Here is a 19,840-nt window from a genome sequence, read left to right as displayed (position 1 = left end):
GATGTCTCAAAATTACTTTTTGCCCTAAGATGAAACTGTTCTGAAATTCTTTGGGAATTTTATTGTTCATGATTTTTCCTTTCTAAATAATTGCTCATTTTTTTTCTTTACATTGGTTTTTTCCCTCTCTTCTGTCTGCTTTACCTTATTATCTTCCTTTATCTCAAAATGTCGCATTGCCCTTTGACTTAAATGTATAGGAAGAAGTGAAGTGGCGTAGTTTCAGCTGCGAGAATTCTTCAGTTTTTATTTACCTGATGATAAATCCTTTTCCCTCCGTTAACTGAACCCTGGTTGTTGGGGGGAGGGTGTATGATTGTCAGTTCCCTCATGTGAAAAACAGTTTATATTTTTAAAAAGATCAACTCATTTTTTTGAAGCCATTAGAGCAAGAACAGTGCACAAGTAATAGGTTTATTTTTATTCTATGATGAGGCTATTAAAGAAGTTCAGAATCTACTTTAACTGCCACCACTCACTGTGTATCTTCTCACTGTGCTTTCACTTCCTGTTCTTGGTAATGCTCAGGGACTGTTACACCCATGACTATTTCTGCCATGTGAGAATATTTAAGGAACACCCAACTAGATCAGGACTATGTCTGGAAGTATTATTGGGTTAATACCAATGCCCGGTAAAGTCAGTCTTTGGTTAAAAACAACCAACCTTAAAAACACTTAGTTTTAAACATAAATTTTTATTTCTCTAATCTTCTTTTTTGATAATATTTATTTGATAGCTCGGTCATGAGCATCGACAGTAACTCACTGGCACGTGAATTTCTGACGGATGTCAACCGGCTTTGCAATGCGGTGGTCCAGAGGGTGGAGGCCAGGGAGGAAGAAGAGGAGGAGACACACATGGCTACGCTTGGCCAATACCTTGTCCACGGCCGAGGATTTCTGTTACTTACCAAGCTAAATTCTATCATTGATCAGGTAACATTTTCATGTCAAATACTTTTTTTTTTACCAGTTTATTATAGTTGATTACAGATACATAATTTCTGGGTTGTTTAGTTTCTGAGAGTCTCTTTGAGATAAATGTCCTATTTCTAACATCACTCCAATAAAGAAAAATAGCGCAGTTTATGAACATATTGTTTATTTGAATACTTTTCAAAATGTCTGAAATGTCTTAGGATTATAAATGGCCTTTCTTCTAAAATGACCTCGTATATATTAAGCTTTTTAATCCTAATATCAGTGTGAGATAACTATGATTATTAGTAGAGACCCAAGATTTTGACTCAGAAAAACATTTGCACTTTCAATAAATGTCAGATATGTTTTTGAAAGGTTTAGTATAAATTCTCTTAGAGAGTTTACTAATTCTGGGTTGAAAGTAGAAAATCCTTAAACCAATAATTATTGAGTTCTTTAGCTTATATACATCCAGTTTTTTTTATACCTCATTGTGTTTACTCAAAGTATGGTCTGAACATACAGTATTTTGCTGTTTCCTTATTATGGAATTAACAGAACTCTAAAGCTAGTTGGGAAATAGAGATGTCATCCAACTTTCTTTTGTGGATGAAAAACTAGATGCAGAACATTAAGTAACTCAGACAGGCTTAACTCGCAGCCCAAACATAATTTATGTCTTTACTTCATTTTAATAAAAAACAAATAGGGACGCCTGGGTGGTTCAGTGGGTTAAAGCCTCTGCCTTCGGCTCAGGTCATGATTCCAGGGTCCTGGGGTCAAGCCCCACATCGGGCTCTCTGCTCAGCAGGGAGCCTGCTTCCTCCTCTCTCACTGCGTGCCTCTCTGCCTATTTGGGATCTCTTTCTCTCTCTGCCAAATAAATAAATAAACAAAAATCTTTAAAATAAAAAAAATAATAAATTAAAAAATATTTATTTTACAAAAGAAAAAATTTACTGTTTGCTTTCAGGGGACTAATTAATGTAGTTAGATAATATTTCAATTAACTTGAAAAGATAATAAGGTCTCTGTAGCACCAATATGATGGACATTTTTCAACACTTATAACTTACTGACTTTAGTAGAAACTTAAGTACTGTTGAAATTTTTTGCTATTAAAGCATTTTGCTAATATATACATATATTGGGTAATTACAGAGACTAAAATTAAACAATGACCCTGTTTTCACTATACACTAAGGAACCTAACAAATATCAGAGCGTATCTCTTCACTGTGGTATCCACTCGTCATGAAATTTTCCAGAGTATTTTCTAAAATATTATGTATTTTTACTCCTTTCATGAATGTTATTTATTAAATGCCTGGCTACATGTAATTTAATTATTATATTTTGTATGACTTTTCCACAAATAAATTTTAAAATTAGAAAAATTATTTGTTAGATCATGTGTAGTAATTTTTATTTCACAATTTTATGATTTAACAAGCATATCATGCTCTGTTCATTTTCACATCCCACATTAGAACATTTCAGTGTTTTTCTCTTTTTAGGATATCCTATAAGTAGCATCAGAAATATCAAATGTGCAGGAATAAATCTAATATGTACAAATTTCTGTACATAATTCTATAAAACATTGTTGAGGGAAACTAAAGACAACCCAAATAAATGTAGTACTACATAATTTTCATGTATTGGAAAAATCAGTATTGTAAGGATACTTGTTTTTTTTTTAATTAATATATAGATTCCAGTGCAATCCTAATCAGAATTTCACTAAGTTTTTAATGAAAGCTGTAGCTGTTAAGATATAACCCATGTATCATAGAATTTACCCATTTCATATGTACAACTCAGTGGATTTTTTTTTTTGCACTTTCTAGATCTTTATTTTCTTCTTTATAGATCTGTTTTTTATAAGACATATTACTTTATTTTCCCCCTTTTTAAAATTGTGTTATGTTAGTCACTATACAGTACATCATTAGTTTTTATGTAGTGTTCCATGATTCATTGTTTGTGTATAACACCCAGTGCTCCATGCAATACGTGCCCTCCTTAATACCCATCACCGGCCTCACCCATCCCTCTACCCCCCTCCCTTCTAAAACACTCAGTTTGTTTCCTGGAGTCCATAGTCTCTCATGGTTTGTCTCCCACTCTGATTTCTCCCTGTTCATTTTTCCCTTCTCTCAGTATCCTCCATGCTATTCCTTATGTTCCACAAATAAATGAAACCATCAGAAAGGATGAATATCCAACTTTTGCATCAACAGGATGGGACTTGAGGAGATTATGCCAAGTGAAATATGTCATCAGTGGTTTTTAGCATAATCACAGATATGTGCTGCTGTCACATAGTCACATAGTCAATTTTAGAACATTTTCATCACCTCAGACAGGGACTTGGCACCTTTTGGCTGTCACTCCCCTATCCCTCCCATCACCCTCAGACCTAAGCAAACACTAATCTGCTTTCTGATTCTATAGATTGTATGCTTTCTCTTTTAAGTCATGAAATATCTCTTAATATATTACTAAATGTGTGAAATCATCCAGGTCATAATTGCAACAATATTTTTTCCTAAGGTAATATCTTGTGTAACCTAGGTTATTCCCTTAGATATTTCCTAAGGTAATATCGTGTGTAAACATTAAGGTAACCTCTTCCCCAGTCATTCACCTTTGGAATATCTGTAGCAATGATAGTAGGAACCAGTAGGAACAGTAGAAGTAGAGCACAAAGAGCCATTTAAAAAATAGGACTTACCATTAAAAAAATAAAAAAATTATAAAAAAATAGGACTTATTAAGATTTAATTATTTAAACCAGGAAATGGAGAATGATAATTTGGATTTTTAAGGCAAATTTAACTATGCAAGTTTAATCACTTAGGGTGGATTTAAGAGTAGATCCAAAGCTGTGCATTTCAAGAGGAACTTCGCCTTTGTTATCCGTGCCTCTCACGAATGGGAGCATTTCTTGGGTACTCCAAGCAAGAGGCAAATGAAGTCCGTAGCTACCCTTCCACTTTTGTGCAAGGATTTTATTAATAGATATTTGGTATAAATAATTAAACAGACTTTTTATTGCTATATAATTTACATGTAGTGAATGCACAAATGTAAAGTGTATAGTTGAATGAGTTTTGACAAAGACAAACACCTGTGTAAACCACAGCCGAGATCAAAGTTTAGAACATTGCCACCACTCTAGTAAAAGGTTTTCATGCCCCTTTGCACGCAGCCGCTTCCCTTCCCCCACTGCCACACAACCACAATTCTAATTTCCAGCATCTAAGTGTAGTGTTGCTTGTCCTAGAACTTCATGTAAGTGGAATCATGCAGTATGTACTCTGGTGTCCCAGAGCTCTATCCGTTATGCATGAAGCAGTAACTCACCAAGTTTTGATGCTGGTGTTTTGTTGTATGGATGTACCACAATTTGTTTGACCATTCACCTGTTGTTTAACCATTTGGCTTTTATTTCCATTGGCTATTATAAATAAAACTGCTCTGAAAATTCTTAAAAAAGTCTTTGTGTGAATATATTTTCATTTTTTCTGGGTAACTATGTAGGCATGCAATTTGCTGCGTCAAAGGGTAGGTGTTCATAAGAAAGTGCCAGACTCTTCTCAGAGCAGTTGTGTCACTTTTCATTCTCACCAGCAGTGTATGAGAATTCTAGTTGTTCTGCATCCTTTATGATATTTGACATTGCCAGCCTTTTCATATTACCATCTTAAGTGAATGTGAAGTAGTATCTCATTGTGATTGTAATTTACATTTCTCTAAAAACTAATGATCTGAGCACTATTTTATGTGTTCATTGGCTGCTTGTATATTTTCTTTAGTTTCCAGGCACTATTTAAGTTTTGTGCCTATTTTTAAAAGTCAGGTTATTTGCTTAGTATCCAGTTGCAGGTTGTTTTTTTTTTTTTTTTCATGTATCCTGGATACATGTCTTTGTTGAATTACAAATATGTTCTTTGTGGCTTGCCTTTTCATTTCTTAACAATGCCTTTAGAACAGCAGATTTTTTTTTCAAAAGATTTTATTTATTTATTAGAGAGAGAGAGAGAGAGAGAGAGCAAGCACAGGCAGACAGAGTTGCAGGCAGAGGCAGAGGGTGAAGCAGGCTCCCTGCTGAGCAAGGAGCCCGATGTGGGACTCGATCCCAGGAGGCTGGGATCATGACCTGAGCCAAAGGCAGCCGCTTAACCAACTGAGCTACTCAGGCGTCCCATAGAACAGCAGATTTTTTTATATAGTGTGTTTTATATCCTAAGAAATCCTTATCTTGCATCCCAAAGTTGCAAAAATACTCTCCTGGTTTTTTTTCTAGAAGCTTTTTAATTAGTATTTTTATTTTTAGGTCTGTGTTCCATGTGGCATTAATATTTGTGTACAGTGTGAGGCCATAGCTGTGGTTCCTTCCTCCCTCCTCCTCCCTGTGCAGTTACCCGGTCGTCCCAGCTACATTTCTTCTTGAGAGTCTGCCCCTTCCCCATGGAGAAATCGATGGCTCCTTTGTGGAAAATCTATTCACCATATACTTGGGCTTTATTTCTAGACCCTTCTGTTCCACTATCAATCATCTGTTTGGGTTACCGTGGCCTTTATAGTGTGTCTAGAAATTAGGTGGTATAAGTTCTTCAGAGTGTTCATTTTCATTCAGTTCATTCATTTCAAGAATGTTTGACTATTCTAAGTTCTTTGCATTTCCATATAAATTTTAGAAGGAGCTTATTATTTCTATAGAAATGCTTGCTAGGATTTTCGTTGTGATTACATTGAATCCAAAAATCAATTTGGAAAAAATTGGCAACAATGTTGAGTTTCTGAGTCTATCAGCATGGTGTAAATATCTGTTTGAGCCTTCTCTAGTTTCTCCACCATATTTTTTTGATTTTCAGTGTAGAAGTCCTGCATATTTTTGGTTAAACTTACACTGAATATTTTATTATTTTTAATGCTATTGTCAATGGCATTTGAAATTTTTATTTTCTGTCATTTGTTGCTCATAGAAATGTAATTGATTTGGTACATTGACCTTGCATCCTATACCTTTGCTAAATTCATTCATTTGTATTTATTTTGAAATTTTTCTGCAGATTCCTAGGGTTTTCTGTGCACACTATCAAGTCATCTGTGAATAATAATGTCACTTCTTTTCCAGTTTTTGTACCTATTATTTCATTTTCTTGCCTTTTGCATTGGCTTTTAGTGCCAGGGTAGGTGGAAGTGATGAGAGTGAACATCCTGCCTTGTGCCTGACTTCAGAGAGAAAGGGTTCTGTGTTTCCATTAACCATCATGTTAGCTCCGGGCTTTTCTTAGATGCCTTTTATCAGAATGATGGAATTCTCATCTATTCCCAACCTGCTAGACAGTTTATCCTGAATGGATATTGGATTTTGTCAAATGCCTTTGCTGAATCTTCACACTGAGACTATCATATTTTTTTTTTTATTCTGTTAAGATGGACGAATTACATTGATGGTTTCTAAATGTTGAAACCATCATTTGCATTCCTGGGATAAACCCCATTTGGTCATGATTTCTTATATACAGACACATTAATCTGTTTATTCTTCAGAAAAAAATAGTCTCCTTAAATAGAAAAAATATGTTCTTTTCAATGGTTAAAGATACTGTGGCTGAAGTTTATAAGCAGACCTTTACAGATTTTTTGAAAGAAAATTTGTCCAGCCTGAAAAGGAAGAGTTATCTTAAATTTTAATCTTGGCACCAGCATCAGTGAGATGGGTAACCAGCTGCTTCAGATCTCTGTGTCCTCATCAGGAACAATTTATTTAATTTTTTTAAAGATTTTATTTATTTATTTGACACACAGAGATCACAAGTAGGCAGAGAAGCAAGCAGAGAGAGAGAGGAGGAAGCAGGCTCCTTGCCAAGCAGAGAGCCTGATGCAGGACTCGATCCCAGGACCCTGAGATCATGACCTGAGCCGAAGGCAGAGGTTTTAACCCACTGAGCCACCCAGGCGCCCAGTTTATTATTTTTTTTAATGTTATGTGTATTTTTTTGGTAATTTTATTTTATTTTTTTTCAGTGTTCCAAGGAGGAATAATTTAAATACATTTAGTTGGATGACTTAAAAGATGTCTTCCAATATAAAAAGTATTTGTTTTCATATAACATTTGATAACAACAGTTTCTAATTTTTTTTCTATACTCTGGTTATAAATATATACAACTTAATTCTGATGTAGTGGATAGAAAATCACAATAATTTATTATCAACTCAAGTGTGATAAAAACTACTTTTTAAAACTTTGGCATATAAATTTCCATACCGGTTCACACTTTATGAATGTTCTAAAAAGTTGTTACTTATTTTGCTGAGTAAAATGTGAAGTTTTACTGGAGGAGGTTATGTATTTATAACAAAACACTTAAAAATTATAATAGGTATCTTTTTCAGCTGTTTTCTTTGTGAGAGAGTACTTATTTCTTCCTACATTTTTGTAGTATTATCACTTTAATATATAGTACTACACAAATGGCCAATCAATGTCATATATAAAATACATATAATAGAAAAATACCAGACCTTTTGTAGTAGGGCTACACAATTCATTCACTGGTTTATTCAGCAGGCCATACAGAGCCTGGAATATCAGCAGCTCTGCTAGATGCAGAGGTTAAAGAACAGAGACTGTCCTTACCGGGAACTCTTAGCTTTTGAAGAGGCAGACAGATTGAAAAAAGGCAACGATGACAAAACATTTTGGGGGGCGTGTAAAGGAGAGGGCAATGAGGAAATGCTTCTTAGAGAAATTGGCATCTCTAAGTAGGGATTAGCAATGTAGAAATGGGGGAAACATTAAACCAGGGGAACTGCAAATGCAGACCTTGGAAGCCAGAGAAGGAAGAGCATTCAGTGACCTAGGAGTAGTTTATCGGGGTTAGAGCAAAAGCTGTATGTGCAGTTTTGGGGTGCTAAGAGGATTGGAAGGCAGAGGCCACGTGATGGCAAACCCCGTGTACCATATTAAGGAGACGTAAGTTTTTTCTGAAAACCCTGGGGATGTTTTGTTTGTTTTGTTTTGTTTTTTACATGGAGGAGGTTTTGAAGCAAGAAAATAGGCAATGAAAATTATTCTTCAGATTTGACAAGTTAAGTCATTGAAAATATTAGCAAGAATTATTTCAGTAGGAAAATAATACAAACTTTTAAATTAGTAGAGATAATTATAATAAATGAACTTTATTTTACTCTGGTTCTGCAGATTCTGTTCTGTTTACATACATGCCGAGATCTATTTGTGCGTGATTAGTTTGGCAGGAATGAAGGAGTAGGGAGATGCTGGTATTCCTGCTCTTCAGAGCAGTGAGAGTATCCTCTCGGCCACTAGATGGTGGTGCTACCCACAGAGAGCTGGTGATCTGGTGCATCATCTCCCTTTACACCCAGGCTGATGATCCGAGCAGAGTACAGCAAGCAATTGCTGCATAACAGAGCACAGTCTAAGAACTTAGCGGCATGAAAGAAAAAGGGTTCCTTTGCTCATCATGTGTCTGTGAGTTGGCAGCTCCGGCAGACCCAGCCAGGATCATGGCCTCTGCTAATTGTGGGGCCAGCTGGGGCCTCTGACTATGCAGTCTGTTGGCAGAAGACTGGGGGCTGTTGGATGTCAGCCCGGCTGCCTCAGTTCTCATCCATGCAACTTCTCTGATGTCAGTAGGCGAGGCTCAGCTTCTTTATGTGGTTGTGGAAGCATCATCCCAGGAGGGGAGCAGAATGGCTGCAAGGTGTAGCATAACCTCACTTCTGCCACATTCTGTTGTCAAAGCGAGTCACAGGCCAGCACAGAATGAAGGGATAGGAACATAGACTCCATCGTTTCAGGAGAAGATCATTTATCTACCATCATCTCCTCTCTGGCCACAGTTATTAGCATTCCTCCCACACTTCCTCTCCCACAGGACTCTCAAAGTATTGTCCCATCATGGCATCAGGCTTGAAGTTCCTGATCTCATGATGTCTGTCAGTTCTGGATGCAGATGAGGCTTCCAGGTACAGTGCTTTGGTTACAACTCTTCTTTTTTTTTTTTTTTTTTTTTTTTTATTCAGCAAGCATAGTTTTATTATTAATTTTATGCATTATTTTTTTTTCCATTTTATTTATTTTTTTCAGCGTAACAGTATTCATTCTTTTTGCACAACACCCAGTGCTCCATGCAAAACGTGCCCTCCCCATTACCCACCACCTGTTCCCCCAACCTCCCACCCCTGACCCTTCAAAACCCTCAGGTTCTTTTTCAGAGTCCATAGTCTCTTATGGTTCGCCTCCCCTCCCCAATGTCCATAGCCCGCTCCCCCTCTCCCAATCCCACCTCCCCCCAGCAACCCCCAGTTTGTTTTGTGAGATTAAGAGTCATTTATGGTTTGTCTCCCTCCCAATCACTGTATACTGTGAGTGTGGCTTTTGTGTTCGCAAGTCTCTCAATCAAGAAGAGTTGTAACCCAAATGAAACAAGATGGGTTACAACTCTTCTTGATTGAGAGACTTGGAACACAAAAGCCACACTCACAGTATACAGTGATGAGCAGGGACAAGTTAACCACACTACATACTTGTATTCAAAATGGAGAGTGACTGGAGGCACGGAGCCGTCACTGACCCACTGATGTCCTAGCGGACATGTCGGTGCCCCTGTTCTTGGGACAAGGGATGTTTTCTCCTGTGGGAGTGCTTCCCTACTCCATGGTTCTCCAGAGCTCTGGGATCCGTCCTCCGAGGTGTCTTCTCTTTTCCATAAGACACAGCATTCTCACCCTCCTTCACACCTGCAGGAGAGGAGGGGCCCAGTGGTGTCATTTTGAATTGTCTCTTCCTTTTAGTCCAAGCTGTCGGCATTTTTTAATAACACGGCTTTCTTTAAACGTGTTACGGGTTTCCTCTGACTTTTAATGGAGTTACCCCATCCCCCAACAGCCATGTCTATAATTGCTTTTGAGACAGACCTCTCTACTTCGGGCATATAAAGCTTGTGTGGAGTAATGCCCACAGGGTTCTTGGTAGTACTTTTGTCTAGCTGATAGGATTTTCTAGGTAGCACCTAAAGTCTTTCTCGAGTCCTAACAAAGAGTTATACAGCCAGTTTATAACCCTGCTTTGCTGGGAGGGGAGGAGGAAAGGCCACAGGGACTGGTTGGGCGAACTGGGGCCTGCAGACCCAAATCCTGTAGCCAGTGATCTGTTTCTGGACAGCCCACAAGCTAAGAATAGGTTTTCATTTTTCAAGGGTTGTTAAAAGAAACAGAAGAATGTACAGCAGAGGCCATATATGATTCAAAAAGGCATAGATGTTTACAAACAAAGATTGCCACCCCTGTTGTAAGTCAAGAACTCTGAGCATAATGTTTGACATAAATGGGAAAAAGCAGTACATTTAGCTCTACTGGGACATTAAAAATGTTTGATGAAATGAATGCATTAAAAAACTCAAACAGATTAGGAATAGAAGATGCCATATACCAAGAGGAGAAAAACCAATAATATTTTTTAGGAATAAGCTCTATAATAGAATCAACATAATAACTCTTTATGACTATTTCTATTCGTTATCATGTTTTAAAAACACACAGTTGTAAAGTGGATCATGAAAGTAATGACAGCTAAAACGTGAGAAAGATGGAGAAATAAAAATACCATTCTTAAAGTGGCATATACAGAAAAATCCAGAAGATCGTCGTTTCCTTTAGCCACAGCTATATAGCTCGAAAACAAAACTTAAAGATTCTTTTTACAGTACTAATGAAGAAATGTTCTTATATGTGTGTGTGTGTGTGTGTGTGTATACACACATACATTAGAAACAATTATAAAATTCTGATAGAAGAAATAAAGGACTTACATATATTTCTGTCTATGTCTGGAACATTAAATTTAATTAGCATGTCAAATCCAGATTTACATTAATATCATTAATACCAATTAAAGTAACTTTGGACATCTTCCATCACATTCTGAATCCAGTCCAGGCCCTAAGCTTCGCCTGTCATCCAGAGGTCCTTGAGCCCCACTGGTTTGGTTCTCAACTGCCTTTGCAGTGTCCTGGCCATCCATTTGCCTCTCGTCTCAGCCCTTCCCCAGACCCATTTGCCCCCCGACCCTGCCACCATTACTTGAACTGTGAAAGGAGCAGTGCCTGACACCTGATAGGTACCTAAAATGTGTTTCTTGAGTCAAGCTAAAAAATTACCACCTGAATGAGAGTGATTTTACTATTTATTACTGCTGTGGGGAATTTAAAAAGGCATGGTGCTGTCCTTTTTCCTGCAGAAGGGGAAACAGAAAAATGTAAGTATTAAATGAAGAGTGGTGTGATTTCTATAGAACGGACGGTGTAGGAATAGCCAGGAATCCGTTTATGGCTTATGTTGCCAAATATGGCATATTGAGAACTTTCTCCTTGTTGGCGTGAGGTAGCACCCCATTCCTCTGGACACTGTGACAATTATCATTAGAACCTTGGGAGAGAAGAACCAGAGCTGGGGTTGAAATAGAGGACTGCAAGTTCTAGTTTGCCAGGATACCCACAAATAAGAGCAAAGGATTCTCTGACTTGCAAAGGGATAGAATGATCTGTGTGGTTTCTTTGGAACTTGAAAGCATAAGTAAATCTGGAAACGTGCAATACCTAAAAAAGTAATAGATCTAGAGGAACAGCCAGAGCTTCCCCAATGACGGATGTGTTAAAAAGTACCGTGATTGAACGGAATCAGGAGTTGTGCACTCACTGCCATATCAGGCCATGGGGAGGCAAGCAGTGTCCTCCACAGGACTGCAGTTCCAGCAGAGGTGGCAAAGACCAAAATCCTGCACTTGCTTCAGTCTCATTTTTTGGAAAGGCCCATGGTTTCCCAGAACTAATGCACTTGGTGAAATGGGGAAACAGGCATGAGGTCCTGAGCTGGGGTGGGAGGCGGGGGGTGTGGAATGGGGGAATGGTAAATGTGGGTTGGTGTGGGAGAAAAAGCTTCTCAAAAGAGGTTTTGCTGGAGCTGGGCCTTGAAGGTAGTGAGGGCCCCCTTAGCTAAGGGGGCAGGAGTGAGAGAGGTTGCAGACCATGTGTCGTGCAGAGGCTGAGAGGCAGGAATGCCTATTAGTGTGGCAATGACGATTTGCCAGTGTACTGTTACAGGGCAAGAGCTGGGGCGCTTCACACACTTGTAAGGTTTCTTCAGGCTCTGCTAGAATGTATTAGTTCATCTACCAAAGATAAAGACTCAGATCGGGAGGACTCTACAGGAATGGCATGCCCAGAATTGGTTTACATTTTTTGAAAGACCTTGGGCATTTTGCTGGCATCTTTAAAAATACCAAGGTACATACTGAGTATGAGCTGTACATGGAAATGTTACCCAGACATTGTTTGTCTTTCTAATTTTGAGGTCAAGCACCTGGAACTAGGCCCTTTAGGGATAATTTTGACTATTCATCCAGAATTTAAAGTCATTCAAGGAGATAATATTTAACATCCAATTCTGTACTAGGCATGCCAGGAAAGAGGGGTGATTGCTAAGGACTAGGGCCTGGGCCTGGGAGTCCACGCTCTGAGCGGGGACTGGGAAGAACTTTTGGAAAAGTTTCCCATCCTATTTAGAGATAAATCCAAACTCCTTCACATGGCCCGCAGGTCGCATTCGATCTCCACCTTGCCAACCTCTGCCCTCCGGTCTCATCTCCTAGCACTCCCCATTGCTATTCCAGCCACACTGGCCTTGCTTGCTGTCCTGTGAAATAACCAAGCCCATTCCCGACCCTTTGTATACTTCCTAGGAGCCCTTTTCCTTCAAACCTTAGCAAGGATTCCTTCTTCTCTTTGAGCATCTGCTCAAGTGGCCCATTCGGAACAGCCCATCTAAATGTCCTCCTTTTAGTCACTCTAGAATCCCTGTCGTGTTTACTTTTCGTCATAGCGCAGCATTCTGTGTGAAATTTTCTTATTTGTACCCATTATTTTCTATCTCCCCTGCTAGAAATGTCAGCTTTGTGAGAAGGCGAATAGTGTCTTCCTTGTTCGCCACTCCCTGCAAAGTGGCACATGGCAGGGGCTCACTAAATATTTGCTGAGTCATGGAGGAAAGCTGGCATTCAGACAGGGAAGTTCAGTAAGTTGTTTGCTGTACCAGAAGTCAATCAGGAGCAGGACATCTAACTTGCCGGAGGGGGGGATTAGAGAAGTCTCTCCGCAGAGGCCTAAGACTTGCCTGAAGAATGAGTCAACATTTGGCAGGTGGGAGGATGGTGGTGGAGAACGGCAAGGGTAGTGCACGTGAGGAAGACATGGCGGGAGTACAATCCAAGCCATGTTAGGGAAACCCTTCAGAACTGGATACGTGGGGATGGGTCAGGGACAGTGGCGGGAACCGGGAAAGTAGTTCAGATTTTACTTTTGAAGTATTTTCAGCCTTTTCCTAACCAGGGCACTAGAGGGAATAGTCTGGATGCTATGTCCCTGCTTTCTCATTCCTTTCCAGCCCTCTACCCTCTGACTCGTAACCTTATCATTACCTTAATACTGAGCTTGCTAAGGTTGCCAGTGACGCTCTACTGGACAAATCCTTTGCTGCCATCATCTTACACAACTGAAGAACAATAGCTCTTGACTTGGTTGACTTTCTTCTTTCCGGAGCTGCTCTCTTCCCTTGATTTTTCTTGCTCTATGTCTCTGTGGGGGAGCTGCTTCTCGGCCTCCCTGGCAGACCTCTCTCCGGCACCACCAGTCTCTGTTCTTGAAGTGTTGCTCTGCAGAGCTCCGTTCCCATCCGTCCTCTCTTGCCATTCTGCGTTCTCTCCTTAGGAAATCTCCTGCCTGTGCCCTTGACTTCTGCCCCAGGGGCTTCCAAGTTCCTTTTTATGTACTTCGTGTCGTTTTCTTAAGCTCGGGATCTATATATATAACTATTGACTAAAAAGCTCTCTCGGTTTTGAATATCCCACAGACGCCTCAAACTTATTATGTCTAAACAATGGATCCATCATCTCTATCCCAGCCTAGTACCGCTGCTGAATTTCCTGTCTTAGTGAGGACTTCATCAGTCACCTTGTTGCCTAAACCGGAATTCTTCGAGTTCTTCTGGATCTTTCTTTTCCCCCCTTACACTCCATAGATAACTGCAAGTCATTTCTGTTCTTTGCAGTTTCTCAGTTTTACTGTAGAGCACTTCTGTTTACCATCGTCTCTCATCTGGGTTATTGTTTCCCTTCCTCTAACGCTGGTCAGTTCCTTTCCCGTTCCACCCCAATTCTGTCTCTATACAGTGGCTGGAACGGTCTTTCTAACAAGCAAATCTGAATATATTACTGTGGCTCCTTCCCCACTGACTGAAGTGAGGAACTTAAACTTGATTTGTCATTAATTCCCTGACCACCCGTATCCCCCCACCCCTGCAGCAGCCCCGTCTCGCTCTCCAGCTCCAGGCCCACTTCCACACTTCTAACCGGAACTGATTGCTCCTTTTTCTGAACTCCTCAACCGAGTATCGGTGCCACACCCAGCTACTTACTTATACTACATGCCTTCTGTTGTTCTTTAACTGTCTGTGTGTATGTATGTGATGGAGCAAATGAGGGGACCTTCTCCAGGACCATATCCTCCAGAAAGGGTAAGACAGTAAGTGCTGTGGACGTAGTGTACAGTCAATACATATTTATTAGTTACCTTCACTAATAAGTCTTTCTCTCTTTATATATATCATTTATTAATAATGTCAATTTCTCTTTTTAAAATTGTGTTCTCTGAGTTTTACATTTAACTGCATGAAAACTTTGTTTTTCTAGTAACTTCATTTTATTGGTTTGCTAATTAATAGGGCTTAACTTTTCATTGTCACCTAGCAAATTTGTTTCTTCAGAGGTAAGAGATTCTTGCCATGTGCATGGTGGTAATGACAGCTGTTTGGGGAAATACCAGCAAGAATGTGCTAAATATTGTCAAATACTCTTACATTCTTCTGTCCTTGCAAGGGTTTATAAGTTGAAAAGTACCACAGCTTTCACTGGATTTAAGATAGATTAATTTGATCCTTAACTTCTCAAATGCAACCTTTCAAGAAAAAGGATTTTTTGACTCAGTTTAAGACAAGGTACTAGGAGTTATGTGTCGCGTGACCTCAGGACATGAAGGATTGCTTTGTTTCTAATACAGGCGTTGACATGTAGAGAAGAACTCCTTACTCTACTTCTGTCGCTCCTTCCACTGGTATGGAAGATACCTGTTCAGGAAGAAAAGGCAGCAGGTATGTTTGTTTTATCACATCCCTTGTGTTACCAAAATTCCACTGGGGAAGGAAGGCCCATGGAAAAGCTCCTTCTGCCTTAATAGTTGATCCAGTTCCAATTCAGAACAGTATAGATTAGCATGATACTTGACAGGAGAAATTCTTTAGGTAGACGCATTTTTATTCTGCTAATAATACAAAAACCATGTGCTTCTTAGGGGTTTATTCAAATGTAACAATGATCAGAAAATATACGAGGAAACAGAACACTTAGCAGAAGGGGTCAGTCTAGGTGTGCAGCCCCATCAGAGAAATAGATAGTGGAAAGTTTGAAGAAAGAAATGAAAGCTGCTTTGCTTATTTTATTTTTATTTTTATTTTTATTTGAAAGAGAGAGAAAGAGGCAAAGGGAGAGGGAATAGCAGTCTTCCTGCTCAGCATGTGGGTCTTGATCCCAGGACCCTGAGAACATGACCTGAGCTGAAGGCAGACAATCGGCTGAGCCACCCAGGTGCCACTCAGTCACTTACCTTAAAGACTGCTTTTTATTATCAGTACTCTACTGGGGACTTTGGCAGTTCAGTTTAATTTTTTTACTGTTCTTTGAAGAGATTAATTTGAAGTAATATTTTGTTTCAAGACTAGATAGAATTATTACAACTTAAGGTCAACACATATTTTTAGTATCTGATTTTGAAAAAAAAATTTTAATTACATACACACATACATATATCTATTCATATTAAGTATCTGAAACTTAGTGTGAATGTCTCAGTGGAGGAATTAACAGTTTAACAGTTATTGGCCTTGACCATTTCTGGAATATGTGAATTGTGAGATGTTTAATGATCTATCAGGTTAGACATAAATCCTTCTGTCTGGTATTTCAGTGTCATATATGCACGTTTAATACATTCCTGATACGGAGCTCTCTTTTTAGGGGATTATCTAAGGTCTTATAATATTGTTTTACTGCTTATTTGTTGATTCACTAACTCCGCTCTCATTTTCTTTTGAATTTGTAGAATTCACAAATTATTTATCACTTATGCTATCCGATTAGTGTTCTTTTAGGAAAGTTGTCTTCATGGCCTGCATCCTTTGTATAGGTGGAATTTGTCAGACTCTTTTTAATTTCTCCCCTTCTCTCTTGAGACCCAGATCTTTTATTTATAGATTATTGTTTATTCATTCTGAATTAGAACTATATTTTTCACATAGATCTTACTATGTAATATTGCAAAGAGAAAGACTGATTTTACTTTTTAATTAGTAAGAAGAGTTTATTCATTTCCTCAAGAAATAGGTGTTGCATGTGGTCCATGTACCAGGCCCTAGGTTCTAGGCACTGAGGATGAAACAGGGATGCTTGTACCTAGTTCAGTGTGTGGCACATTCGGTAAATATTTGGAATGAAGAACTCTTTTAACCTCAATCTTAGAGAATAGTTGGTATCTATTATATGATTTTAAAATAATTTTGGACCATCTTAAAGTTCTTAAGTTATATCAGGGATATAAGCTAAATGCTATTTTTGAGAATATAATATACTCCTGTATCTTAATTAATGGCACTATTTTTTTTTTTTTTTAGAATGAATACTGTTACGCTGAATTAATGGCACTATTAGAGGAGATTCGTAAGATGGTGTGAACAGTAGTGCTAAATCCCAGATAATCTAGAGTCTCTTATGTTGATGTGAGAATGCAATGTACGGTTTCAAATCAGATTTACGCCCCTAATTTTGTTCTCCTTTGTTGTTTTCAAAATCAATTTGTATCCTTTGAACCGGTGCTACCCGGTACATAGCATGAGAAGAATAAGTGTAGGGGGAAATGATCCAGAGAACATGACAGATAGCTAAAGGAAATCAGCCCTAGGCAGGGGAAAAAAAACTGAGGAGAAGCTCCAAAAGTGGAAGATAAGTAAGAGAGTAATCATCTGTACAAACTGAGTTTGAAAATAAATATTAAGGTCTAAACTTCCGTTCTTTATCTTAACAGATTTTAATCTACCATTCTCAGCTGATGTAATCCTGACCAAAGAAAAGAACTCAAGTTCACAAAGATCTACTCAGGAAAAATTATATTTAGAAGGAAGTGCCCCATCTGGTCAGGTTTCTGCGAAAGTAAACGTTTTTCAAAAAAGCAGACGGCAGCGTAAAACTACCCACCGCTATTCAATAAGAGACGCAAGAAAGACACGGCTCTCCACCTCAGACTCAGAAGCCAATTCGGATGACAAGAGCATAGCAATGAATAAGCATCGACGACCCCGTCTGCTACAGCATTTTGTAACCCAGTCACCTAAAGATGACCACCTTACGGCTAAACTTGACCACTTACCAACCAAAGAACAGACTCCTCCTGACACCATGGCTTTGGAACATTTCAAGGAGATTATTCCAAGACAGGAGTCAAACAGTGACATTTTGAGTGAGCCAGCTGCCTTGTCTATTATCAGTCACATGAATAATTCTCCTTTTGACTTATGTCATGTTTTGTTATCTTTATTAGAGAAAGTTTGTAAGTTTGACATGACCTTGAATCATAATTCTGCCCTGGCAGCCACTGTAGTGCCCACACTGACTGAATTTCTAGCAAGCTTTGGGGACTGCTGTAATCTAAGTGACAACTTGGAGAGTCAGACGCTTTCTACAGGTTGGACTGAAGAACCAGTGGCTTTGGTTCAACGGTTGCTTTTTCGAACAGTGTTGCATCTTATGTCAGTAGATATTAGTACTGCAGAGACAATGCCAGAAAACCTTAGGAAAAACTTAACGGAATTGCTGAGAGCAGCTTTAAAAATTAGAACTTGCCTAGAAAAGCAGCCTGACCCCTTTGCACCGAGACAAAAGAGAACACTACAGGAGGTTCGAGAAAGTTTTGCGTTTTCAAAGTATCGTCACAGAGCTCTTCTTTTACCGGAGCTTCTGGAAGGGGTTCTGCAGATCCTAATCTGCTGTCTTCAAAGTGCAGCTTCCAATCCCTTCTTCTTCAGCCAAGCCATGGATTTGGTTCAGGAATTCATTCAGCACCACGGATTCAGTTTGTTTGAAACAGCCGTTCTTCAGATGGAGTGGCTGGCTGCACGGGACGGCGCTCCCGCCGAGGCCTCAGAACACCTGAAAGCCCTTGTCAACAGTGTGATGAAAATCATGAGCACCGTCAAGAAGGTGAAATCCGAGCAGCTTCATCATTCCCTGTGTACGAGGAGACGGCACCGGCGCTGTGAGTACTCTCACTTTATGCATCATCACAGAGACCTCTCGGGCCTCCTGGTTTCGGCTTTTAAAAACCAGGTTTCCCAAAACCCGTTTGAGGAGACCATGGAGGGAGACGTTCATTACCCGGAGCGCTGCTGCTGCATCGCGGTGTGCGCCCACCAGTGCCTGCGCTTGCTGCGGCAGGCGTCCTTGAGCCGCACCTGCGTCCACGTCCTGTCCGGCATCCAGAGCGTGGGAGTCTGCTGCTGCATGGACCCCAAATCCGTGATCGTCCCTCTGCTCCATGCGTTCCAGCTGCCCGCGCTGAAGCACATTCAGCAGAATATTCTGAACGTCCTTAACAAGCTTATTTTGGATCAGTTGGGAGGAGCCGAGGCCCCGCAAAAAATTAAACAAGCGGCTTGCAATATTTGTACCATGGACCCTGATCAACTCGCCAAATTAGAAGAGACGCTGCAGGGAAACTTGTGTGAGGCCGCCCCTTGCCCAGGTCTGGCCAGCCCTGCCTACAGATTTCAGGGGATCCTGCCCAGCAGTGGATCTGAAGACTTGATGTGGAAATGGGACGCCTTAGAGGCATATCAGAAGTTTGTTTTTGAGGAAGACAGGTTACGTAGCATACAGATCGCACATCATATCTGCTCTCTAATGCAGAGGGGCAATGTCGTTGTGCGGTGGAAACTCTATCATTCCGTCTTTAACCCTGTACTCCAGCGAGGCGTCGAGTTAGCACACCATTGTCAACACCGTAGCGCCACATCAGCTCAGACGCACGCATGTCCCCATCATGACCAGTGTTTGCCCCAGGAAGTGCTGCAGATTTATTTAAAAACCCTGCCTACTCTGCTTAAGTCCAGGTTTGTATGTGGGCATCTGCGCAGATATCGTTTCCTTATTGTGTGCTTTTGAATGTCTTTACCCATTATTCTTTCCTAGGATTTAATTTATTTTAACAAGAAAAAATGTTCCCATCCCATGTCAGAGTTTGCTTTACTTGTATTGATTGGTTGATCCATTGATCTATTTATTTCAGTTTCCTGGAGTAGTTATAGGGAAGAGCATAGAGCCATTGATTTTAATTTCTCAGTGGAAAAAAAGTTTTAAATATATACCGCTGAGGGAAGGATGGACACAACACAGATATCCAGTAGCACAGGCAAGGTTAAATTAATTAATTTATATTTACTTGACAGAATGTTATTAGCCATTAAAAATAATGTTTACAAAGACCATGCTGTGACATGAGAAAGTGCTAATAATATTTTATCAATAAAACATACAAAATCAAAAATATCACCCATTTATTTACAGCTTTGTAAAATACACACATACCTAAAACGATAATTATTTGTCAAGGCAGTAGACCTAAGGGGATTATTTCTTAAACACCACATTTACATTTATTGTATACACAATGTATATAGGAAAAACAGAAAATACAGATAAGCAAAAAGAAGAAGATTAA

General features: G+C 39.5%; 1 protein-coding gene across 4 annotated transcripts in view; it reads left to right on the top strand.

Annotated features, from left to right (window-relative positions):
- The window catches only part of LYST (lysosomal trafficking regulator), a 178,005-nt gene that overhangs the window by 26,456 nt on the left and 131,709 nt on the right, over nucleotides 1-19,840 (top strand). For all 4 annotated transcript variants that reach the window (XM_046026228.1, XM_046026230.1, XM_046026227.1 and 1 more), the window contains 3 exons: nucleotides 740-938; nucleotides 15,077-15,167; nucleotides 17,153-19,232. In XM_046026228.1, the coding sequence (XP_045882184.1) occupies nucleotides 747-938; nucleotides 15,077-15,167; nucleotides 17,153-19,232 (2,363 nt within the window). In that variant the 5' untranslated portion in view covers nucleotides 740-746. The remainder of the gene's footprint in view (nucleotides 1-739; nucleotides 939-15,076; nucleotides 15,168-17,152; nucleotides 19,233-19,840) is intronic.

The sequence above is a fragment of the Meles meles genome, chromosome 13 (genome assembly GCF_922984935.1).
Source record: "Meles meles chromosome 13, mMelMel3.1 paternal haplotype, whole genome shotgun sequence".
Lineage (NCBI taxonomy): Eukaryota > Metazoa > Chordata > Mammalia > Carnivora > Mustelidae > Meles > Meles meles.
This window is presented reverse-complemented; position numbering and strand designations above follow the sequence as displayed.